The 26,351-nt window shown below is 43.4% G+C and overlaps 2 protein-coding genes across 2 annotated transcripts; both read right to left on the bottom strand.

Annotated features, from left to right (window-relative positions):
- Window positions 1–225: 225 nt before the first annotated feature.
- On the bottom strand, window positions 226–10,369 carry GMFG (glia maturation factor gamma). Its single transcript, XM_030220021.1, has 7 exons — window positions 10,068–10,369; window positions 9,524–9,620; window positions 8,806–8,855; window positions 8,234–8,283; window positions 7,883–7,965; window positions 7,489–7,562; window positions 226–421 (listed from the first exon to the last, which is right to left on the bottom strand). The coding sequence occupies exons 1-7, from the start codon at window positions 10,068–10,070 to the stop codon at window positions 350–352; spliced, it is 429 nt and encodes a 142-aa protein (XP_030075881.1). The 5' UTR covers window positions 10,071–10,369; the 3' UTR covers window positions 226–349.
- A 7,668-nt stretch (window positions 10,370–18,037) lies between these two features.
- On the bottom strand, window positions 18,038–25,866 carry LOC115479626 (mediator of RNA polymerase II transcription subunit 29-like). Its single transcript, XM_030217673.1, has 4 exons — window positions 25,537–25,866; window positions 25,275–25,333; window positions 19,461–19,545; window positions 18,038–18,711 (listed from the first exon to the last, which is right to left on the bottom strand). The coding sequence occupies exons 1-4, from the start codon at window positions 25,864–25,866 to the stop codon at window positions 18,481–18,483; spliced, it is 705 nt and encodes a 234-aa protein (XP_030073533.1). The 3' UTR covers window positions 18,038–18,480.
- Window positions 25,867–26,351: the final 485 nt, after the last annotated feature.

The raw sequence follows: 26,351 nt of genomic DNA, 5'->3' as shown, positions 1-26,351 counted from the left end.
AGAAGTATTTTCCCACCAGCTGAGATGGTGGCCCACCCACTTCTTGCCTAGGCCCACCTAAAATCTGTTGTCTAGCTACGCTCCTGCTCCCAAGTGGGAGGTTTTTGGGGTCTATGAGTCAAAACAATAACTAAACTACATTACAGAAGAGGTACTCTCTCTTATATGTATTTGAGCAGAACGATGTACATCTAGACGTGCATTAAAAATGATAAGCAGTAGAAGTAAACAGTGTCATGCAGTTTATCTGCATTGTTTTTAATACAAGAATACGGTACAGAATTTAGATCAATACAATGGTCTTTGGTTAGCTGAGTCTTCCTTTTCCTCCTCCTCCTTTCTAGCCTGGTCAGCGGAAAAAAGCCAGTTTATCTTTAAGCCATTCTTCTGTCAGATCTTCCGTATTCCTGATCTCAAACACCTATCAGAGAACAAGCAAAAAAACTGAGTGACAGGCAAAAGAACAGAATCTAACAGCTAAAAAAAAGCATGTGCCAATCCCTATGGTATTTATTCTTACTATCAGGGTTTGAACCATGCATGGCAGATGTACACATTGTTTTTCAGGGACATGACGAACACAGTCCCTGCCCCGGGAGCTTACCATCTAGTCAAGACAGACAGAACGCACTACGAAAAACAAGAGGATAGTAGGGTTCCGTGGAGGATTTTAATTAGCATCAAATGTGATTCTGGAGGTATAGCTATTTAAGGAAAACTTTGGATATGAATATTCTAGCCAATTACCTTATTCTTATTTAGTGCAATAGGGCATACAGAGGAATCATTTGTTAATGGTTATCACGTTAATAGCGATAGCATATGCTATCTGCCACTGACCCTGTGGCAGATAATGCATGGTAACCATTGGTTAAATGAGTCCAAGATTATCTACCCAAATCCACTAATATGGAGGATGCTTTTGTATAAGTTGCAGACAGGGGCAGACTGAGCATACGGGCAACCGGGCAGTGCCCGAGGGTCCAGGGTTGGGAGGGAGGGGGCCAGTGCTTCCTTTCCATGTGTCTGATATACAACGTACTTCTCTCTCAAATGGAACTAGGACACCCCCGTCTCCTCCCCCTCCTGTGCTCCCGTCCCAGAACCCCACCTGCGCAGGTAGGGACACTGGCAGGTAAATCGGCCATCTGCTGCTGATACCGGAATTTCCCTCTGCAGCGGCCCGCCCTCTCCTGACATCATATTCCTTCTTCCACACGCACGGGCCGCAGCAGAGGGAAGTTCCAGTGTCAGACTGGGGTGGATGAGGGCTCTGGAGCTCTGCTTTCCAACCCTTCACCACCCTATCTCTGATGCACCCTCTTTGGCTATTTTGCCTCTGTTTATTTCTCCTTTTTCTTTTATTTCCTTTTATCCTTTGCACGTACATTGTTTTCTTATACCAGCGAAAGGTGTCAATAGAATATGCAAATTAACTAAACTAGGTAGGAAAATGTACACTTGGGTTTATGCACTGAAACTTACACTAGTATTTGATAAAAGGCTCGACCAACATGGGTTATTTTAAGAAATAATATGCAGGGCAATTCTATAATTTGGTGCCTACACTTACACAAGACAGAGACGCCAAAATTGGCAGTTACGTGCTTAAGTGCACTAGATGCTATTCTATAAGGTCGCGCCTACATGCTAAAGTGCATAACTGCAAGGGGTATATATGTGGGCGGAGCATGGGTGAGCTATGGGCGTGTCTCCAATTTATGCACATACCTTTTGATTCTATATATGGGGCTAGATTCTATTTCTGGCGCCTAAAAAACTGGCACCCAGAATAATACACCTAGGCATATTCTAAAAACTATGCCTACGTGATTTATAGAATATGCCTAAATTTAGACATATTTTTATAGAATACGTTCAGCCCCCATTTCCTGCGACTATATTTAGTTGTGGCCATTTACACCAACTAAAACCCGGTGTAAATGCCGAGGCCAAAATTACACGCGGAATGGGCATATTCTAAAACACTGCACATAAAATTCTAGGAACGCCCATGCCCATCCCATGGCCACGCCCCCTTTTCAGACCTGCATCTTAGAATTTACGCGCATCACTTTATAGAATACGCTTAGAAAGTTGTGCGTGTAAATTCTAATTAAAGCCAGTGTCAATAATTGTTTAAGTGGCTTATTAATCCAATTAAGTTGTGTGAGCAAATCAGGTTTGTGTGTGCAACGTAAGTCGCACTACATAGAATTTGGCAGATGGCACGCAGATATTTGGGCACCAATCCAAGATGTGCACCCAACTAACTTGGCTAATTGTCTTCGAAGTTTGTTATTTTCAAATGAGTCATTCTGCTGCTATGACGTTTTACTACTACTACTACTTATCACTTCTATAGCGCTACAAGGCATACGCAGCGCTGTTGTACATCATACATGAAAAGGCATACGCAGCGCTGTACATCATACACGAAAAGACAGTCCCTGCTCAAAGAGCTCACAATCTAAATAGGACAAACACACACAGATAGATACCTATTATTGTCTTTTACTTTTGTTTAATCCTTATTGTGTTTTGCTTTAGGACAAATAAATTTTATTGTCGATGCAAACCACAATAAAGCCAAATGTAGATACTTTCCAATGGCAATAAGAACACACAAAAATAACCAGATTGAACTTGACAACTTTTCAAAATCTTCCCCGTCCCCATTCCCCCAAGCCCTCCCACCCAGGAAATAATTCAGATATCAATGCTGTTTCAATGTACATAAGACTATACAATCAGGTGGTTAATGTATTAAGAAATGCTGATCTGATCCTTACATTATAGGTCTGCAGCTGTGTCGAGGATATTGAGTTGTTTTCAATAAAGATCACCTTGTTCAACTGACGTCCCCCTTGGTTTTTTGGAAGAGCCTATCTACCCTACTCCTTGGACTCTCTCCTGCAAATATGGGGTCCATAATTTCCTCACCTTTACACCACTCTCTTCTACTGTTAAAACGCTCCATAGTAAGGAGCTCATGCATAAGATTTTTCCATTGTGTAATGGTGGGGGGGCTGGGTATATCCATTGTAACAAAATATAATGTGTAATTAAACTCTGGAATTCATTGCCAGAGAATGTGGTAAAGGCGGTTAGCTTAGCGGAGTTTAAAAAAGGTTTGGACGGCTTCCTAAAGGAAAAGTCCATAGACCGTTATTTCTGGGATAAGCAGTATAAAATGTTTTATACATTTTTGGGATCTTGCCAGGTATTTGTGACCTGGATTGGCCACTGTTGGAAACAGGATGCTGGGCTTGATGGACCTTTGGTCTTTCCCAGTATGGCAATACTTATGTACTTATAACACTCAGCCATCAGATTGTACTTTGCTTTAAAGCTTGATGTAGGCCACATTGAACCCAAACTTGTTTGGGATAATGCAGAGTATAAATGCTATAAATAAATTAGTGCCAAAATTGGGTGCTAACTGGCACCAATTTGAATTTGGGCGCATATCTTGCTATTCTATAAGGCAGTGCACCCAAATCCCATTGCGCACAACCAAAAACGGTGCGTGACCATGAAAGTGCATGGGTGAATCATGGGCATTCCTAATGCCGGGGATGTGCACCCAAATTGGGTTCCAAGTCAATCCAGACGCTGTTTCAGCAAAATTCACTTGTAAATAACCAAAATAAAGAGCTGAAAATCCACGCTTGTTTACGTGTCTCTCACTGTGAGTCATAAATTGTCATATTTAAATTTACGCTTAAATGTCTTAGTGCCAGTTCATCATAGACTCCAGTCTTATCATTGGTCAAAAAACCTCCAAATTTTCAATTTCCAATTCTGTGGTTGTGCACTCTTCATTATATCAGTTTCAGCATTTTTTAAGTTTTTATAAGTTTTTATGTATATCTACAAAAACTTACATTGTGGCTTATTCATTTCTTAAATACATTCTTCAGCACTTATTGTCTGTCAATACTGCAATATTGCAATAACAAAAGGCACTTAGCTTTGCTTCTACCCAACGGGGCTCTCTGTTTCACTCTTATCAAGCTTCATCAGGGGACTAAGTGCTCCTAAAACTATGTTCTCCTACACGCCAAACTTCTAACATGGCGCTTAGCAGCTCCAGGATGCTGACCTTTTCATTGGGTGCCAGGAATTACACCTGGTTTCAGCAGGCACAACTAGTTCACTTTTGGTGAAATTTGAGGTTTTATTTATTATGACATTTATATCCCGCATTATCCCAAACAGAGTTCAGGTTCAATGTGGCTTACAATCCAATTATAAAGCAGGTACTATCTCTAACCCTAGAGGGCTCACAATCTTGGTTTTTGTACTTGAGGCAATGGAGGGTTAAGTGACTTGCCCAGGGTCACGAGGAATTAACAGTGGGAATTGAACCCAGGATGCTGGGATCAAAGTCCACTGCACTAATCATTAGGTCGGGCAACTGTATTTGAATAATTAATAAAAAATATTTTCTTCATAAGGTCTGCTTCCCTTTGATTTTCCACATTGGATCTCATGGACTGTCTGCCTTGTTTTCTTATGCCGATTTTTGAGCGCTATTTATAGATTTCCCACATAACATATAGAATATTATGTTACACACTTTATATGGTGCACTTAGGTGCCCCCATTTATGTCTGACATTGACCTAGTGTGACAAAACAGTGGGTTTCTAAGCCTATGAACTGTATTATTTTACTGATGACATATATTTCTCCTAATTATGTTACTGATGATATGTATTTCTCCTAATTGGCCAGCAGATGTTGATTGTCTTTTTTTTTTTTTTAAGTTGTACCAGATGTGAGTTGTCTTTTTCCCCACCTAAGCTGTGAGGTCATTTTTTAGTCTCAGCTAGGAAGCACAGAGGTAAACATTTCTGACCAGAGGCGCTGTTCAGACTTGTGAGCAGTTAAATTTCCTGAAGCTTCCCAGGCACTTTTCAGGTAGTGAACAAGTAGTTTTAAAATTAATTCCTCTTTGTTTTACCTGTTATTGCCTGTTAATTTTCCATCTGTTTTATACGGTTCACTGTTCAAATCTTGTGACAATAAACCTATTAGTTATTGGCTCTGATGTCCTGGACTAAAAATCCTGGGGGGTTTGTGTTTTGGGTCTGTGAGTGCTTTCTAGGAACTGTGGGTCCCCTGGGAACCCAGTAGCCTAGAAATCACTGGGGAATAACTTGAGAGTGGGAGAATTGCCCAGAGGCAAGTGAGACCAGTCAGTGGGAGGACAGTGCTAGTGTAGAGCACAAGCAGCAGGTGCAGGTGGACCTGAGCTGTGCCCTGGACAGACCCTCCAGGTGGCCGCAGGGTTAGCCCAGGTGGGTGGCTAGGCATTTTGTGACACCTAGTATAAATAGTCATGTCTAAATTTAGAAGAGTGAGGGTCCAAAGTACATCAACCAAACAAGCACACAAAAAAAAAGAACAAAAGGGTCTTCAGGAGCAGGACAATGAAAAGCTCTTTATTAAAGAGACTCGACACGGACTGTGTTTCAGCAACGAATCGCTTGCATCAGGAGTCACAAATATATGCAGGTATTCTTGTAATATAATACAGGTCTGCCGATAACATAAATAGCATGCGGTCTTACTACCACAATAAATGCCTTCTCAGAGCACCAGGGTAAATGCATGAAATGAAAGGTAGCTGTAAGCGGAGATTGGGTGGCAGGGCCGGTGGTGGGAGGCGGGGCTAGTGCTGGGCAGACTTCTACGGTCTGTGCCCTGAAAATGGCAGATACAAATCAAGGTCAGGTATACACATAAAGTAGCACATATGAGTTTATCTTGTTGGGCAGACTGGATGGACCGTACAGGTCTTTCTCTGCCGTCATCTACTATATACTATGCAAGAGTCCTGCCCTCACACAAATGCTGTCAAGAAAACATTTGTGTGAGGGCAGGATTCTTATAGCCGGGGGGGGGGGGGGGGGGGGAGCGCAGTGGCGATCCGCCCCGGGTGGCAGCCACCTAGGAACACCACTGTTATGGGGTAGATTCAATAAATGGCGCTCAAAGTTAGGTGCCAGGATGAGCCGCACTAAGCTAGTATTTTGTAAAGGGCGTTCTGCATGAAAAGGCCTTAATACTAGCTTAGCGTGCATTTTGCACCTAACAGCACTTACGCCTGCCAAAAGGCTGGTGTAAATGCTCATGCCAACTAATGACAGGAGGGAAACGTAGGTATTTCTATAACACTGTGACTAAAGTTTGGGAACGCCCCTGACCCACCGATAGCCACACACCCCCTTTGGAGTTGCGCAATATGAAATTTAGGCGCACATGGATAGGACAGATCCGTGCTTAACTCCTAATTACTGACAATTAAGTGCTTATTAAGCAGAAATTATTGTTAGTGCCAATTTAGTCAATTACGTTGCGCACAGATCTGTGATCTGCACCCAAATTTAAGCACCTAATTTTGAGCAACATATACAGAATCTGGGATTATACATGCAAGTGACATCACTAACACATATAAGTAGCAGATTTTGTAGGCCTGCATGTATGAGTGGCTATCCTCCGAAATTCTAATTTTGGTTTTGAATGACAGGGAGGTAAGCATAATTCTCTTTTCAAGTGCCACGTCCAACATAAAGTTAGCCATATGACAATTTACACATGTACATGTGCCTTTTATAGGGAGGAAGGCAGACTCTCTCAGTGTGAGACAGAGGGATGAAGACAACCCACTCCCCATATGAGAAGAAACAGAACATTGAGGGGTGAGAGAGAGTCATGAAATCTTTCAGTGTGAGAAGGTGAGTGGTGGAAGAAGGAGACAGCTGCTTTTTATTATGAACCAGACAGAATATTGTCTTCAAAATGCAATGGCTGAGGGTGACAGGGCCTGTTGGAGAGAGTCCTGGGTACTCTTGGCCACAGAATAAGAATGGCTTGAGACAGGAGAGTAAACAACAAGGCAGACCTTGTAAACAAAACCCACAGTTTTTATTAATAAACTAGTAAAAAAGCCCCATTTCTGATGCAAATGAAACGGGGGCTAGCAAGGTTTTGTTCTGTGTGCATGTGGGAGTGTGTGTGTCCCTGCCCTCTAGCCTCTCTCCCCTCCCCCCTCTGAGTCCTTCACTGTTACAGAGGCAGCGATTTGATTTCGTGCTCTGCTGTTTTCCTTCACTGACTGTTTGTGTTACAGAGAGGGCGGGGCAGACACTCATGGGGAAACCGGATATCTCTCCCCCTTCACACTTCCGGCTGGAGGCTTCATAGAACGTTGGTGTTGCCTTTTATATAGAGAGATTAAATGCCCGACATGGCCATGTTTCGCCAGTATAAAATGGCTGCGTCAGGGGCAGTGAATCAAGATTCTAGGATCAGTCTCTCATAAAAACGCTGTGATTGTAGTGCCGGGCATTTTATGTTAAATTTCTGGGAGGTTTTTTACAAGGTCTGCTTGTTGTTTTACCTTCCATATTGGATTTGGCGGACCACCTGCCTTGCTGCTTTTTGACACTTGAGACAGGAGAGCTCTTGACTGTACCTTTGTCATTTCAGCCGCCTGTACCAGTCTGTTCTTGCTTCCGGCATACATCATTTGCTGCTCTGGTTTGCAGCCTGTACAGAACAGAGAAATGGGGTTATTCTTTTCAGAAGGATGAAGCAGCAGAGTATCTGTGGTGGGGATGAAGCCAGGTAGGAAACTGGGTTGGGCATAAAGGTACTTGCACATTTTTGTAGAAAAGGCACCAGTAATCACCTCTCTAACACAGACATCTCCAGACTGCCCACCTGCCATCCGCCACTGGATAGCAGCTGACTGAACTGAGAGAATAACTGGAAGTAAGCTGAAAGCTTTCCAAAATCAGCAAACAGCAAGAATGGAGGGTAATGATTCAGATTCCATGCTTTCCAGAACTCTGTTAACTTGCACTCACCTAAGGGACTGGAGAAGATGAAACAGAGAGGGTAGGAGATACGCCCATCACCGTGTACATATCTATAACTGTAAACCACAAATGTAAGACAGTCAAGGAAGTAACCTTATTGAGGAAGCTGCCTCCACCTCATATCATTCTGAGATCCCGTGTCCAGAACGTCAGCCAAACTCAGATCCTCATAGCACTTCCTGTCCCCACTTCCAGCTCCTAACACTGTTCTAGCACTATGCACTATTCCCATCGCCTTTGCTGACACCCCATCCCCACCTTCACCACTAGACATGCCTTCCCTTTTCCTGCCTTTCAGCATGTGCTTTCCCTCAACCCACTCCTTCACTTAAAGGATATCTTGGCTGTCGCTCCGGGAGTTCACTCTTCAGTTCATCAGGAGAAATATTCTGAAATTGATATAGACAAATAAGATGAGAGGAGGAGAGATAAAAAAAAAAATAACAGGGAGTATACAGAAGCAACGTTTGGAAAGAACAGAGAAAGGAAAGGAGACTGAAGAGGAAGGTGCGAGGATAAAATAAAACAAGGATCTGAGAAAAGAGAAGAAAAGAGACAAGAGAAAGAAACATATGATGAGAAAAAAGCAAGCCTGGGGAGGAGAGAAAAGATAGGGAAATTAATGAAAGAGAAAGAAGTAAGGTTTGGGGAAGAGAGAGACAGCGACATGAGGACACAGAAATTGATACAGACAAATGAGAGGAGGAGAGACAGAAGTAAGTTTGGGAAGAACAGAGAAAGAAGTGATGCATGGCAAGTACAGAGAACAGAGTGAAATGTGGGGAAGACTAGGAGAAAAAATGAATGAAGCATAGAGAACAGAAATACAAAACTGAAATGTCAGTTTAAGATGTCAGTTCTCACTGCCCCACACTGAGAGGAGACTGGTCTGAAGCCCTCTCAAATCTCACCTCATATTCCTCTTCCAAAACTACTAGCTGCTTTTCTTTGTCAATTTTCACTGAGAAAAGAAGGACAAGTAAGATTACAGACATGCGTAAGGGTGGGCGAGGGGCCCTAGAGCTGGCTCCCAGCATAATGCATCAGAAGCATTTGCTCCTCTGCTTGCAGAAAGCTCTGTACAAGCATAGATAGTATGGTCTGGGCACCACAACAGAGCTTGAGAAAAAAAGAATTCTGCAAGACCATAGAGCAAAAGCAAATCTGTTCTTTACAGTACCTCCTGCTAGGAAAGGCTGGAACTGCAGGAGTTGTGTCTCTCCTCCCCACCTCCCCGTCAGCACTCTTGAATCCTTCAGTGTCAGCTCAGTGGTGAAAGTTGTCCAGGGAGAAGTAATTTGTGTTAAACTTAGCACCTATTCATTTTTGAAAAGTTGGCTCCTAGGCCTGGGCCACTCTCTATAGTACCTCCTGCTGGAGAAAGCTGAGACTTGCAACAGCTGTGATTTCCTCACAGCCAGCACTCCTGTGCCATTCTCTACAGCCCCTTCTGCTGGATGTGAATAAGTCTCACCTGGACACTTTTGGATGTCATATTGCTGAAGGTCAGGTGAAAGAAGAATGCCTAGGGATCTCTAGTGAAGAGTCACTAACTCCAGATGCAGAAGAGGAGAAAATCACAGGCATTGTCTGCATTTTAATGTTCTTAGTAAGACTATCTGGACTCACTCAGAATGGCAGCATTGTTCGTTTCTTTACGGAAACGGAAGCATCTCAACTTCTCCTTCAGCTCCGGAGCCACATCACACACTACCAGAGAGTCTGACTATCAACAAAACAGACATCACAAACCTTCAGTAGGTCCTAGTAATAATGCATACAAAGCCCTCATGGTACCACTACTAAGAGTCACTAACCCCTATCACCCAATTCATTCTTATCTGTTTTTACCAAAGTATCCATCGCCAGACTATTAATATTAGAAAACTGCCCATTTCCCAACTATTAATGTTACTGAAGTACCCATCAGCTGATCATCTTTGCCACTGAAGATGCCAGCATGTGTTATCTGGCTGAGCCACAGGATCTGCAAATTCAACCCAAGGGCTGGGGCACAGCGGACACTGAACATTTTCTTTATGCAGGACCACACTTTAACTAAGGTTGGCGAGGTATCAGACATGACTCCTCCCTCTCACCCCCATTCAGTGGAGGTGCTGCTTACCATTCTCAATCCTCCCTCTCACCCCCATTCACTGGAGGTGCTACTTACCATTCTCAAGGTTATAGATGTTTCTGGTCTCCCCTTTGCAAGCTCTGCTCTCACCCAACCGGATGGCAGGATAGGAAATGAACTTTTTGTTCCTCTCTAGAGATTAAACGGTGTTGCAGCGCTTTACTGGGGAGGGAGAAAGGGGCAGGACAGTGCCTGAAAATTTGGAGAGATTTCTATAAAAAGCTTTATATATGGGTAAGGAGAGAATACTTTCAAACCTGGTTGTATACCACAGAGTATAATTTAAAGCACATTAAGAAAAAAAAAAACTGTAAGCCAGGTCTGTTAGCAGATGGTTTAGAAGGGCTTGAGACTTGCTTGGTCGTTCAGGATTGTATGTCACCACATCCTGTTTTGAAAGTGCTCATACTAACACAGCAGCTATCCGACATTTAATTACCCTTCCCAGCTGCCCTGTCCCCTGGCACCTCTCTGACTGCATTTATACGTGATCACGTATACATTATTGTTTTGCACAGGTTGCTTTATATCATTTTTATAATCCACCTTGATCCTTACACTAGAAAAAAGGGAATATAAATACATGTGCTATTGTGGCTGGGTCAGTGCACAAATGAAGCAAGAACAGTGAACAACATGACTGCACACAAAGAATGAGGAATACTACCAAGTATATCTGTGCAAACTCAGGATTTAGCCTCTAAGGTTTCCTTATTTATTTCGCTAACACTTTGCAAACTGCTTTGAGGATATTACATGAAAGGCAGTCTATCAAATAGAATAGAACTTAAACCTAACATTGGTACAAGAATGATGCAAGATACATTAAGTACCAAAAGGATGGAGGAGAAGGGGACAACCTAAAATAAAGGTGAACTTTGGAGAAGGAAGTAAGGTATGGAACAATTAGGTCTCACCTGATAATATTCTTTCCATTAGACCTATTCCACACTATTCCAGAACCTGTGGGATAGTTGTATCCATCAAGCAGCAGGTGGAGACAATGAAAACTGAGCTGAGACACATCTCTCTTGGCATCCAGTCCAGGGCCTCAGTATTTACGTAAATATATACGCAGTAAGGAGAAACTCAGAATAAACACAACAATTTTAAACAACTCGCTAACCTAACACTAACCAGATGAGCAAACGTGTGGACCTCTCATCTCTGGACAACTTGTAGAGAACAAGAGATATGCAGGAAGCACTATACAAGGTGACAGTCATTATCTGACCCATTATTTCACATTATCTGACCCATTATTTCACACCAAGTAAACATCTCAGAAACCTTGGGTGAGCTCTGGAATAGTGGGAAGGACTAAAGGAAAGAAAATTATTAGGTAAGACCTAATTTCTCCATTACGTAGCTTCGCACTATTCCAGAACCTGTGAGATGGTCAAAAGCAATCCCTAGAGTGGGTGGGATCCTGGCACCATCGCCCTGAGGACAGAAGCCCCAAAACTGGCTTCCAAGCGTGCCACAACATCCACACTGTAGTGCTTGCAAAGGTATACAGCGTTGACTAAGTCCCCACCTTGCAAATATCCACCAGAGACAGTAAGGTAGTGTCCACCCAGGATGTTGCTGTACACCTTGTAAAATGAGCCTGCAAGACCTGAGGAGCCTGCTTCCCTGCAAGCAAATAAGCTGACGCAATAGTCTCCTTCAGCCATCTAGCAATTGTGGGCTTGGAAGCTATGAGGCAAAAAGCACAAACAGTCTGTCTGATTTGCAAAACTTATTCATGACTTCCAGATATCTAAAGAGGAATCTACAAGTCAAGAAGCTTCAAAGAAGAATACGGAGCCTCTTTAAGAAAGAACACTGAGCCTCTTCATTCTCTCTGCAAAAGGACGTAATCCCCACAGATTAGTTGAGATGAAATGATGATACTACTTTCGGAAGAAAGGAAGGAACTGTGTGCTGGGAGACCCCTGCCTCTGAAAAGTGAAGAAAGGTATCCCGACAAGAGAAAGCCTGAAGCTCCAAAACCCTGTGTGTCAATGCAACAGCCACCATGAACACTGTCTTTAGCGTAAGATCTTTCAAGGAGGCCTTTCAGAATGGCTCAAAAGGAGGCTTCTGAAGAGTTCCAAGGACAAAATTAAGATTCCACTGGACATGGCATAAAAAAGGGAGGCCGCAATCAGTCCGCTCCTTGCAACAATCGAACGATATCCAGGTGAGCCACAAGAGACGTCTTCTGTAGTCGGCCTCTGAATCAGGTCAAAGCTGCAATCTGAACTTTTAGAGAACCCAATGCCAATCCTTTCTGAAGACCTGCTTGGAGAAACACTAGGATGTGTGCGATTTGAGCAGAGAAGGGAGATAGTCCACATTCAGAATACCAGGCATTCAGAACACCAGCACCTCGAACATCCTCCACATCCTCACATACACCATGGATGTAGAATGTTTCTGAGCCTGAAGCAGGGTAGCAATGATCGAATCAGAATAATCTTTTCGTCTCAACTGACTCCTTTCAATGGCCAAGCCATAAGACCAAAGGGGCACAGGCCCTCCATAAACACTGGACCTTTGTCACGCTTCTATCGGTACTTCTAGGTTAGTGAGCCCTTGGGCCACTGCCGAGGAGCGGCAGTGGCAGGAGAATCACCCAAACACAGGACAGACAGAACAGACTTCCCGGCACCCCGGGCCAGAACTCTGAGACAAAGGCTGCCGCCGAGGCAGCTCAGGCTGGCACCAACAGGACCGGAAATAGCCCAAACTTCACCTGCACCTAACCACCGTTCCTCAGGGGTTGAGCCCCAGAGTGCAGGCGGTCGGCAGGACTTACCGGACAGGGCAGGAAAGCAGAACTGCAGGGACCAGCAGGATAAAGTAACCAGGAACCCAGCTGGCAGCAGAGTAAGCCAGGAGACAAGCTGGGTCTGGGCAGGCAGCAGACAGTACAGTAAGTCAGTAAACAAGCAGGGTCAAAACCTAAATCAGGAAAAAACTCGGCAGCAAAGGAAACTCCCCTGGTGACCTCTGTTGCAAGGCAACTAGGGACCTTCCCAGGTGGTTAACAAAAGCAGCCCACAAGGGAGTTCACCAGGTATGGGTACTGCTTAGTTCCAAAAAACTCCCAAAACAATCTGGAGGGTTGGAAGATCCGGACCGGACCGGACCAGCATATCTTCTGGAACATGGGAAACGGTAAACCATCAATTCGCAGCATTCCCCGGGTCTAACCCCCGGGGACCGAGGTGACTGCAAGCCAGGAACCTGGACACAACCATGACAACCTTGCTTCAGTCAGCCATGTACCTGTGAAAGACGGAGTGAACCCCCGTCCAGCAATTAAATCAGGTCCGTGTACCACAGCCTCCGCGGCCAATCCAGGACTACGAGAATTATTCGACCTCAGTGCAATGCACTCCTTTTCAACATGCTGCCTATCACGGGCTAAGGAGGAAAGACATACAGTATATGTGTCTCTAACTAGGACTATAGTAGGTCATCAATCCCCATTGAACTCGGTTCTTTCCAACAGCTAAAGAACTTGGCCACCTTGGCAGAGAATACCATCGGTTCACTATTAGCTGAAACGCCTGGGTGAATAGTTCCCATTCTCCCAGATCTAAGGAGTACCTGCTGAGAAAGTCCATCTCCACATTCAAGGACCCCACGATGTGAGCTGCCAACAAACAGAGAAGATTTTTTTCTGCCCAAGTCATGAGGGAGGCCACCTCCATCGCCACTGGACAACTGTGGGCCTTTCCTTGCTTGTTGATATAAGCCACCACTGTCATATTATCAGAGAAAACTTGGACCAGGGCCCCCACCAGAAAGGAAGTGAAGTCGCATAAGGCATTCCGCACTGCCCTGAGCTCCAAGCTCTGGAGGCATTGAGCGCTCTAGCTGACTGAGAAAAAGACTTCCTGTCCACAAGAAAGGAAGATTAGCATGCCTGAAAGTGGGACTTCTGACCATATTGCTGACACCCATGAAGATACTATCTGCTATCTCGAAATGAGCCCCCTGCAGGCGAATGACCAGAGGCTTTCGGCATATCCTCTGGCAACCGCTGTGCCTTAGTTTCACCCAGTTCTTTCACCAAGTTACTAAGATCTTCTCCAAATAGCTACTTGCCCCAAAAGGACAGTTTAACTAGATGTAACTTTGAAGTTGCATCCACTGCCCAACGCCACAACCAAAGTTGCCACATTGCCGTGACAGCCAAAGACATACTGCGGAATGTAACCTATAACCTGTCATAAATAGCATCCGCCAAGTAGGCCAACCTCGCTTCCAGGTGGCCCTTCTGGCGCCCCATCTTGTATTGCCAACTGCTGATGCCACTTCAGGCATGCTCTTGCCATGAATGAGCTGCACACTGTCACTTGAAGGCCCAAAGAGGCCACTTTAAAGGCTTGTTTCAGCGAGCCTTCTAGCTTCCTATCCTGTAGATTTCTTAGGATAATGTCCCCTTCCACCGGCAAGGTGGTCTTCTTAATCACCACCATAACCAGGGAGTCCACCCTGGGAAGCTGCAATTTATTTTTCTCCTCTGGAACCAATGGATAGAGGCAAGCCATGGCTCTTTCCACTCTCAGCCCAGCATCCAATGAGCCTCATTCTGCTGTAATCAGGTCCTGAATGTCTGGATGCCTTGGGAAGGCCTTAGATGGACTTCTAAGCCCACTCATAATCAGCAAAGATTAAACCTTTGACGCCAAAGTGAGAAGTGAGTGATATATTATACCACATGGGTGACAAATACCTTTTGCTCTATTCTGTACTGGGTTTTTTATTTATTAAATTATAACAATAATTCACAAGTATCACACTTGCTTAAGAAACAATGAGGTATACAAAAAGTATAGAAGTAAAGTCAACAAAGGAAAAGACAATCAAACCCCTTCTTAGACCACAATAAGTAGAGAGGAAGTGTAATTGAAATACTTAGGAAATAAATATAGGAAAGAGAACTAGGCAAAGGTCCTAAATTCAGTTACATATACACTATCTATCTAAATGCCATCAGACAGTACATTACCACTGGTGATCTTTTTAACATCCAGATAGGCCCTCACGTGTTGAAGTTCCCCAAAATAATACTGGTCAGGGGGACCACTGCACTACAAATGCTGGCTCCTCCCACGCCCAAATGGCTTGCATTTGGACGTTTTTGACATGGACGTCTTTTGTTTCGAAAATCACAGAAATCAGAAACGTCCAAATCCAAGGATTTTGACGTCTCTGACGGTATTTTTGAAACGAAAGATGGACGCTCATCTTTTTTCAAAAATACGGGTTTCCCCACCCCTGGATTTCGACGTTTTGCAAAGAAGTCCAAATCGCAACTTGGACGTTTCATGTCACTTTATCTGCAAGCACACTGGCGTTCATTAATTAACAGTCCACTACACACACACACACACACACACACACAAACAGTTCCTTCATATTGAATCACCCACTGTTCTTATACGACCTTTATTAGATACCATAATGTATATTGTTATTATCACATTTGTTACTTGTTTTCCATGGACACATACAGATATTTATGGCTGATCACAATATATATATATATATATATGCGCATGGTTGTTACCATTAACATTATATATATATGTATTTTAATCTATATATTACATATGTAAATTATGTATGTTTATTTTTGTATATCTTATTTTGTATGTTTCATTTCTGTTAGACCCCTGAGGCATGCGCAGTTTGGTGCCGAAACACGGCCTATGTCGGGTCAAGTCCATTAAACACTGCATCTTTGTTCCAGTTCTGGGGCCCTTTTGTGCTTTTTGTGTATAATCCCACCTTATATGGGGATTACTGAGAAGTGTAGGTTTTCTCTGGAGACACCGGGGGGAGCGTGTGAAAGTCCCAGCTCACCCCAAGGGGAGTGTTTATGGAATAACTTACAGAGAAAAAAATGGGGTTGGTAAATGACTGACAGTAAAGGTGAAGTTTGGATAGTAAGAATGAATTAAACCTGGACAGAGAGAGGCAGAAAAATAAACTGAAGAAAACAAATAAAAAAAGGAGAGAGAAAATGACAAATGGACAGGAAACCCTGGCAAGAGAGTTAAAAGAAGACAAAGGAAAGCAGAACACAATTAGAAAAAGTAAATGGTCAGACAACAAAGGTACAGAAAATAATTTTATTTTTAATTTAGGATAAAGTAATGTGGTAGCTGTGTTAATAAAGATTAATAAATGCAAATAAAACACAAAATAGAAAACATTTTTGATTAGCCTTCAGAGACCAACACTCCCTTCCTCAGGTCAGGAGAGGATACCGTATCAGCAGTATACTGTACTGACCTAACCTGGTGCAGGAGGTTATGACCTCTGAAAGCTAATTGAAAAATGTATTAGGCTAGTACAACAAGTTATCTTAATTTTCCATTTTCAAGTGCCTGAACTGAACACATACAGGAGGGACAGTGTCAGTGGCTGAAGCATGCTGCCAACTGCTGCCAACTGCTCAAACAGCACAGTAGGGGGCTCATGCTGTGGACCTCTTCAACTAGCAGGGCTTGGGCAGCTCTGTCAGCGATAACCAGTGCCACAATTTTGGAGTGGGCTTAAGCTCAAAGTGCGGGGTGGGGGCCCGAGACCTCCTCGCAGTTATGTCCCTGGGGAGAATAGATGCTGGATAGGGGGTGTAATAGAGTGAACTGAAACACTCCCTCTTACCCATTCCTGCCGTCACTGGTGCGAATAAAATATTTTCTGGAATGACCATGGGATTGAGGTGTGCCAGGGGGCGGAGCCATGAGGTTGAGTGGGCAGAGCCATTGTAGAATGGGGAAGGGCTGGGGGCATGAATTAAAATCTCCCTCTCAAAAATTCATTCACCCTGTGCCCAAGCTAAGTGGAAGGTAACTGGACTGTGAGTGGAGAGAGGTGGAGGTGCAGAAAATAAAAAAGTACTCTGTGGAGCTGGGCCTCATTGTAGTGGGAGTGAGAGGACTGAGCTAGTCGGTGAGACCAGGGTTACATCTGGAACAGACATCCAACGGTCTAATACATAACGAGGCTCATTTTCAAAGCACATTAAGTTACATATTTGGGTTTATAATGCTTCTCCTATCCCCAGTCTTTAATTCTCTGTATACTTTACTTGATATTCAGTTGTTCTTTATTTCAAACTAGCCATTAAGCCCGTTAAAACGGGCGAGATTTCCAGCTACCCTCCTCGCCGCCGCTCCCTCCCCCCTCCATGCCGGGCCCCCTGCACTGACCTGACAGCACCTCTCACCTCCGTGTGAAAGCGCTGCAGGCAGTGCCTGCAGCGCTTCCACACAGAGGTGAGAGGTGCTGTCAGGTCAGTGCAGGGGGCCCAATACGGAGGAGGGGGGGGATGGTGGAGGCTGGTGCGCACGATGTTAGTTTCCAGGCGGCAGCGTCCGACAGTGACTCCGACTCCATTTCCCTCTCTTTTCCACCCTCTGACGTCATCATGTCTTGACGCGAGGGCGGGACAGAGAGGGAAGTCTCTACTGCGCATTTGCAGGTGAGTCGGTCACTTGCCGTTTATATGTTTGATATTACGATTCTATTATGATTAACCATCCTCAATGCTGTTACTGTATCATGGTTATCCTATTTCCTTGATGGTGCGAATAATCTCTGTTGTCAGCCACATTGAACTCGAGAACTCTTGACATAATGTTGGCTATAAATGTCATAAATAAATAAACTACTGATGAGAAAAAAATTTCAGTGAAATTTCAAAGACAAAAAAGGGATAGCACACTAGTGCTGTCCAATTCACGATATGAATCGTGAATTGAACATCACTACTGTTAAGGCTGCAGGTATTGTGGTTTAGACCCATATCTGTCTGAGATAGTTCAGCTACAGTGGCAAGAGCGAGTCAGATTACATGCTAGGGTCCCTTCCGGTCTACCACTCTTATGAAACAGGATTGTATTAACTAAACATTTTCTATACATAACTCACCCAAGGCAGCTTCCATAGCTCTGAATACCATGACATGATCCCTACAAACTGAATAGGAGTCTTGCTGAGCCAGGAATGCCAGCAGTTTTATTAATAAATGTGCACACAGATTATTAAATACACATAGCTGCCAGAAACAAAAAAACTCAAGAGCTTGCCTGCCTCCCTCCCTCACCCCAATTAACTACATGGAGAACTCTCTACTCCAATGTCATTTCAAGGTGATAGAGGTGGTCAGTCCGCTCAGCATCTATTGTTCAGTCTGATCACAGGGTAGTAGTTTCCTCCTGGATTCTGTTCCAACTGTAGAAAAAGCAACAAACCATAGGTGCCATCCTCTCCAAACTGGATGAAGCCTCTCTGCAATTGCTTCTGACTAGTCCCTGTCATCCTTATGCGTAGGCAGGAGAAGTCTGCCTGAGCAGCTTTTGGCTAGACATAGTGCCATTCCCATCCTGCTTCTGATCAGTCAGTGTCCGAGGAGTTTGTTTATACTGCTTCTGGTCTGTCACAGACCTCCCTGGTTTGGGGGAGCCTTGCCTGTGATCTTTTTAGAGCATTCCAGCAGGGCATTGTGGATGTCCTTGGCACAGGAGATCTGCGATTTGATCATGCTCAGGTATTGGGTGTAGGGAAGGCTCTCCGCTTGCACTGCATCTGGTTTGGTAGCTGTTGGGACCAGAGTCGGGGAATGCTTTGTACTGTCGAAACTCTGCGACAGGCATTCATAGGCCAGCCTCTGAGAAGCAGAAAACACAACACACATGTATATCAATGTGAGAAGAAAGATGTGGCTGCTACAGCAGTCATAAGCAAGGACCCTGAACTTTCCTGCACTGTGACAGAATGGGTTTATGCACTGCGGACTAACTTCTCCAGAGCTGCTATTCTTTATGGGTGAATATATTATAGGAATACACTCCCAGAATTCCAGTCATTCCCTGGAAAACACACGAGAGGTACATTCAAGAAAACATAAGTGATGTCATAGAACAACGCACTGGGAATCAGGAGATTTGGACTCAAATTCTGCCACCAACACTTGTGATGACCTTGAAGAAGTCACCGTGACTCAAGTGCCTGCTTAAATTGTTAGATCTCATACCTGTGTGTCATTTGTTGCAAAGCTCCTTAACCTAGGACACTATATAAATGCTGAAATAATAATTCAACCTTTCAGTGTAACACCAGTCATGCCGCTTAGGTACATGTCCCCACAGTCTAAAGTTTGAATGTCCACATTGCTATATGTAGGCAGAAAATTGTACCAGCAGCCACACTGGGAAGAGATTCACCACCTTGGGTGAATCTCTTCATAAAGGTGGTTAATAAATCTCAATCAAACAATAAATAATTAAAGTAGTTGAAAGCTCAAAACCCAGAACAATTGGGTCTCGAGCTGAATGGGAAATCAAGATCTTTAGAAATAAGGAGAGCTGTGTGTGTTTACCATGCTGAAACCAGAATTTCACAGCAGCAACTACTCACCAAGCACAGCTCCAGCTGATCGCAGAGTGCATAAAACTCCTCCAGGCTTTTATCAAAGCGCTGCACCACACCATCTGCGCTTTTCCTAGAAAGAGACAGACATTGAGACACAATATCCATTCTCCCTCAACCCAGACAGAGCTATGAAGCAGAAAAGGAGGTCTCACACCTTTCCTCTCATCCTAAATGAAACCCAAGTGCTGTTACTGGCAAACTATGCACCAGTGGGTCCCAACACTCCCTATCCATTATCACTGAACAGCTGGAACAATGTAACAAATGAGAGCAGATGATGACCAACTAGTCCATCCAGTCTGCCAAGTTATTCATATTCACATTGAGGCATATTTTCAAAGCACTTAGCCTTCCAAAGTTCCATAGGTTTCTATGGAACTTTGGAAGACTAAGTGCTTTGAAAATATGCCTCGTTGTCTTTCAAGGATGAACCTCCAAGAGCATGACTGCTTGTAGATTACAGCTCCTTATCTAGAACAGACTGTGTCTTGCTCTACTGTACTTCACCTTACTGGCTAGCTCAGTATATAAAATCAACTATTTAGTTCACTCCCAGCACTTCTGCCCATCCATGAGCGACTTAGTGGTTAGGTGCAGAGGGCTGACATCCAGGAGTACTAGGTGTGATTCCCACTGCAGCTCCTTGTGACCCTGGGCAAATCACTTAATCCTCCATTGCCCCTGTAGTGGAGCAGTAGCCTAATAGCGTGCGGTGGGCCGAGATCCTGGGGAACTGGGTTTGATGTCCACTGAAGCTCCTCATGACCCTGGGCAAGTCACTTAACCCTCCAATGTCCCAGGTTCAAATACTTAGATTGTGAGAACATTTAGGACAAAAAGTACCTGTACAGATATTTGTGTTTGAACCGCTCTATGCCTATGTATAGGCTTGAGCGGTATATCAAATGCGTTCAATAATAACAATCCATCACTAGCAGTGTTGCCATTACCAAACATACAGCCTTCCAGCTTCCCGGTGCAATGATCTCATCATCAGCAGTGTGTAGCCTGACAAAGGTTAACACTATATAGACATACACAATGCTGTACAGATGCACAAAAAGAAGCAACCCCTGTTACACTGAGCTTACAATATGATCAAAGCACACAGATGACATCTTAATAGTTCCATTTGTGTTATTACTATACTAGCAGCCTGTCAAACATATCCAACCACTAATTAATTATCTCTATTTTTGTACAATTAAGGATCATCTTGCATACCCCTTGCCTTCTATAAGACTGTCACTGTTTTATATCACAATGGTGGTGCTGAGCCTACCTCTTTTAAGCCTTATATCAGACTTTGTTCTAGGATTTCTTTTCTATTTGGGGAGTTCAAAGCTTTAAAGAAGGGACATAGACACTAAGCAAAGACCAGAAACATTTTGTGGGGCTTTAGCCCTTTTCCTCCTTGCCATACATAGGTATGCTATATTGCCAAGCAAGACAGACTCAGAACATGCTATAAAGAAAGGGGTTTTAGGTCTGCTGGGCCATATCTGGAACAGAGCTTACATGTGCCCTATTTGTAAAAAGAAAAGAATAGTAGATTAAATATTTATGTCATTGACAGGGTCTAGATGAAGAACGTGACAGATTGACAGATGCTGTCACTCCTGAGAAACAATGATACTAGCTACTGAAAAAAAAAAACCACAACAAAAGTTTAAGCCACTACTAATACAGTCTAGTGAAAGTGCATATGCATCTGAAAAAAAAAAAAACCTACCCTACAAGAATCCTTCTCTCTTTCCCAGAAAAAGTCTCAAACGAGTGGTGGTGAACACCAAAAACACAGCAATTGCATGAGCTTTGTTTCATTCAGAAAGCAGGCCAAGTCACCTTCTACTCTGACAGATCCTGATCGTTTGGTTTGGGGAAAAGTCATCAGACAGCAACAATTGTGTGTGTAGTACTTGTGGATCCTAATATGAAAATAAACAAAATAAACTTCACTCAAGTCTGTGAGGTGCCACTCTCTTAATCATTGTGCATGATGAAGTTACTGAACTGTCATATAAACCAGGTATATCAATCCAAGTGTACATGTAGCCGAAAGAGGATACTAGCATTTATATAGGATGTAAGAGAGCAAATTTTCTTTCCTTTAGTTCCTCCGGATTGGTCCAAATGCTTGGGTTATGCATTCCTACCAGCAGAGGGAGACTGAGACGTTCCGACTTCAGGACCACTCTATGACTGTGCTGTGCAGTCTGTTAATCAGTAGTTCTTAACAAAGCCAGTTGAAGACCCTCAACCTTCTTCTCTCCCTTGCATTTTACTATGCAGCTTAAAAAAAAAAAAAAAAGTTTCATTCTTGATAAAGAGCAACAAACCAAGACCAATCAATTAGAGAACAGCTGAAAACCTTGCAAAAGGATTCCTTCATGCACCACTGCCTCTGCTAGCAACCTGACCAAGTCTTCACCAAAAAAGAACAGCTGAATAATGGAGGATCCTGGACCAATCTGGAGGAACCAAAGGAAAGAAAATTTGCACGTAAAGTCTAATCTTGCCTTCCTTAGCATCCCTCCAGACTGGCCCGCTGACAGGGCTGCACTCCAAAGGCCACATCCTGCTCTGTCTGCAAGTTTGTGTGGTAGCGTTCTACTAAAGAATGCAAGGACAACCATACAGCCGCTTTACAAATGACCAGTAGGGAAATAAGCGTGGGCTCTACCTAACAGGCTATTTGCCAATGGCACTGGGCGTCCCTTGAGACTGTACGATGAAGTGATTGCTTTCTTAATCCACTATAGTGGCTTTAGAAGCTGCCTTTCTCTGCTTCTGTCCTCTGAACAGAATGAACAAAACCTGAGAGCCAAAGTCCTCTGTCCTACAGAGATACTCTTCTTACATCTTTCTGACGTTCAACTGATGCCAACAGTTGCTGTTCGCTATCCCTTGTGCTTCTCCCAGAACCAGCAAGGCAATACTCTGATGTGAAAGGCTAACACCGCCTTAGAAAAAAGGAACAGAAGAACAGTCATACTGAATCAGACCAATGGTCCATCTAGCTCAGGTCACAAGTACCTTTCAGAAACCCAAAGAGTAGCAACATTCCATGCACTACTACCTTCTCTTAAAATAAAATAGAAAGGGCTCCCTGTACCTGTGAGATCCTTCTAGTTGAAGCAATAGCAACCAGAGACATGGCATCAAAGTGACATCTTCACCATACACTGTCTTAAGGGCTCAAAAGGGGGACGCACCAAGACCAACAAAACCAAATTCAAATCCAAGGACGGAACTAGAGAGCGCCAAGGAGAATGAATAAGCTTGACTCGTGCCAAAAACTGAAGCATATCTGGGTGCAAGGCTAACAACTTACCCTGTGCCAAGTCCTCAAAAGCATGCCAAAGCTGCTACCCCGAACCCTGAGAGAACTTAAAAGCACTTTTTATTGAGACCATCCTGCAAAAGTCTAAAATTATTCTCTTGATGTGGGCAATATAGGTCACCTTCTGATCCCAAATCCAATTTTCAAAAATACACTACATGCTAACGTAGACCAGAGATGGACCTCCTGCGGGAATTTAATATAGTGGAAATTACCTTTTGAGTATCCTCTTTTGCAAACGTCCTCTCAAAAGACAGATTGGAGACAGATCCAGCATCAGCACTGGTCCTTGTACCAATAGGTCCTCCATTGCTCACTGATGCCATCATGTCCATCACTGGCAAACCCCAGTAATTTATTATCATGTTGTTGAAGGCATACTGCCCTAGGCTCCATTCTCCAATAGGCTCCTGCTGAGGAATTCTGCCTGAACATTTCAATGGAGTATATAGCCAGAGCAGCAAAGACCTGACAGATGAATCTTTGTCCAGGACAACAGGCTTGCCATCTTGGCCACCACCTGACATCTCTTTGACCTCTCCCCACCCCTTATGATTCAGATAGACTACCACTGTCGCGTTGCAGACAGGGTCCTCACAGCTCAAATGGAGTCCAAGGATTTCCAGGTAGATAAGACAGAATAATAGCTGTAAAGTTCCATCTGTTAAACAATACCACTTCCAGAAACGTTTTAAACATCTTTTGCAGAAACTCTCAATTCTTTGGGAAAATTCAACAATGTTAAATTAGTGTCCATATTTTCCATTTCAGAATGAATCAAAATGACATAAATCTGTTCTCACATTTTCAAAATGTCCAACAACAGATTCTAAAGAGAGCTATTTTCTCTTCTTGAACAGTATACATTAACATTACTATAGAAGTAAAATTGAAATTTCACTTTCCTTTACTGGTTCTTCAAATCCAAACTAGTAAAATCCATTTTTCATAAAACTATGTCTGCTGTTTATCTCATTGAGCTCAAGGGTCTTAATTCAAATGTTCTAGGGCTTCTCCAGTCTCAACAATGAGCTTTTGTAAAAGAAATGATGTATTATTTTTGACATCTGTGAACAAAGTTTGTTTTTTGTGGGAACATGTCAAGGGTGAAGAATGGACACGGAAGTGCTATTCCACTAGCACACTAACATCACCTATACGCTAACAGGTTAGCGTGTCCATATCGCAGGAGCCCTTAGCACCTCCTAAATATAAAGCGGTAAGTGCTCCTGCATTAATTTTTTTTTTAATGGCCACACTCTAATGCTAACACTAGCGCACAGCCAGAAACATGAGAAAGACCCATGTTAGGGGCTCTTTTACTAAGCTGGGCTTAGCGCATCCTAACTTATTAATTACTTCTGTTTGAAAATCATGCTCCAAGTGATTTACAATAATAATCTACAACAATAAAAACTCCATCTCAGAGGCTGTGATGCAAATCATGCACCAATTTGGTAGACCTCATCTGGAACACATTCACTGCGAAATGCCCTCCAGAAAGGACCCAGTACTCCAAGTGAAATCTCACCAACAAACTGCAGAAAGACATAACCACATCCCTTTTGCTATGTAATTTTTTTTTATTGGATTAGCAATAGCCGCAATTGCCAAATACCATGCTTGAAAGTCCATCCAGTTAAGTTTAAACAGCCTACTTCAAACACCAAGAAAACCTTCTCAGCCCTACCACTCCCCTTTTTCTACTAACATGTCTCTCCACGTACACCCTAACATGACCATCACTTTGTCATACTGCTTTGCTACCTTGTAATTATCAGACATAAATCAGCCTGTGTCTTTCCTGTTAGGATCAAAGACAAGTGATTTGTATGGAATGAAATTCAGCAATGATGATTAATTAGCAACATTTAGTAGTACTTAAAAAAAAAAGTCTGTACAGAACTGAGTTAACAAACATTCACGTGGTGAAGGCACAAAATACCCTTTAATGAGTCAGGGTTTTTTTCCCCTCAGGGCCATGTGCAAAGACAATGTTGAGCTTAAGATAATACGAGTTTAAAGCCAATCCTGGTTCTACATATTATATTAAATGCTTTAAAAAAAAAAGTAATAAATGTACATACTGTATTGGGCTTGATCAATATTTCCTGTTCTTTGGATATGTCTCACCCAACTGTCTACTACGCCCCTGAATTACTACACTCTAAATACATAAAGTTTTGCATTTTTATTATTATTTTAGATTACTATTTTTATTTTAGTACTAAAACCTAACTGCCAAACAGCTGACTACTCCTCATGTTTTCTAGACTACCCCAACTTGACATTTCGTCCTATAGATTGTAAGCTCCTTAGAGCAGGGACTGGCCTTTTTTGTTAAACTGTACAGCGCTGTGTAACCCTAGTAGCGCTCTAGAAATGTTAAGTAGTAGTAGTACTATTTTTATACTCATGGTCGTCGAATCTGTACAGCAGGGAATGCAGATACTCACTGTCCATTATCAATGTTCATGTTCTGCATTAGATTCTCCTCTGCAACCTTCATTAGATTCTGAAAAACAAGATCACCCAGTTACCACTTTCTGACACAATTTCCGGCCAGTCATACATAGTCCTCATCAAATGTAGAAAGTACTTTTTAGAGTGATAAGCACACCCAACATGCCAGAGACTAGATAATTCCCGGACTGGGGGTAGGAAGCTAATTATGGCAGGAGTTTCTGAACATTTATGAGTAGGAGACGATGCTCTCACCTGCAGACTCTCTTTCAATTGGGGGATTAACATTCTATATTTCTGTACCGGGTCAAAGTCCTGTTGCTGTTGTTGTTGTTGCTGTGACACCGTGGCCTGTGAGCCCTGGACCTGGGACATCTGTGGAGGCATGGATTGCGCCATGAAGGCCAGAGCCGAGACCGACGGTGGAAGAGGGAGCGGAGGCGCCGGGGCTGAAACCGGAACAGAGCTCAGGGGCTGTGGAGCCGCCATCTCTCTTGCTTCCGGTTCTCGGCGCCCGCCCTCAGCCCTTACAGGGCTCGGATTGGACGACTGCGGGGAAGGGCTACCCACATTGATCACGTCCATTGGTCATTCTCTCTATCATTTACAAGCCCCCACATGGTACGCGGAAGTGACGTTTGAAAGCAATGGAGGAACTCACATGAATCCGGCGTTGCTTGTCGGCTCGGATGTCTATTAATAATTAAAAACAAAATATAAAGGGCCTTTCTGCTTCTTTTTCTAGCCCTTGACTCGGAGTTTGATCTAATAAATATCTGTTACCAAATTCCTTTGCCGTCAAGAACACACAGAAAAACACAACTCCCGTCATGCTCTTGTGCTAAAGTCCCCGACAACTTGCCATAGCGCCTTTATCAAAACTTGACATTTTTATAACAACCTTGGAAACCGAGGCTCTTTTTGCTTTAAAAAAATGTATTACAGAGTGCTCGCGGAAATTCAGTGTTTTGATTCCAATAGCCCTAGAACTCTATGCTGCTCCTTCCCGGTGTTTGCGAATATAATAACCAGGCGTTAGTTTAGACAGCCCCTGGCCCCTTTTGTGCGAG

This window comes from Microcaecilia unicolor, chromosome 11 (assembly GCF_901765095.1).
Source record: "Microcaecilia unicolor chromosome 11, aMicUni1.1, whole genome shotgun sequence".
In the NCBI taxonomy this organism is placed as follows: Eukaryota; Metazoa; Chordata; class Amphibia; order Gymnophiona; family Siphonopidae; genus Microcaecilia; species Microcaecilia unicolor.
The sequence above is the reverse complement of the archived record's forward strand: the minus strand, read 5'-3'. Positions and strand labels throughout refer to the sequence as shown.

Excerpts from the sequence above, each read along its gene's own strand:
- GMFG (XM_030220021.1), bottom strand. Across the intron at positions 8,284-8,805 it reads TTTTGGAAGAGGAATATGAG|AATATTTCTCCTGATGAACT; the intron begins GTGAGATTTGAG and ends TATCAATTTCAG. Across the intron at positions 7,966-8,233 it reads CTCCCGGAGCGACAGCCAAG|ATTTGTGGTTTACAGTTATA; the intron begins ATATCCTTTAAG and ends TGACTGTCTTAC.
- LOC115479626 (XM_030217673.1), bottom strand. The coding sequence starts at position 25,866 with ATGGACGTGATCAATGTGGGTAGCCCTTCCCCGCAGTCGTCCAATCCG. Across the intron at positions 19,546-25,274 it reads ATGAACATTGATAATGGACA|GAAAAGCGCAGATGGTGTGG; the intron begins GTGAGTATCTGC and ends GTCTCTTTCTAG. Across the intron at positions 18,712-19,460 it reads ATCAGCTGGAGCTGTGCTTG|AGGCTGGCCTATGAATGCCT; the intron begins GTGAGTAGTTGC and ends TCTGCTTCTCAG.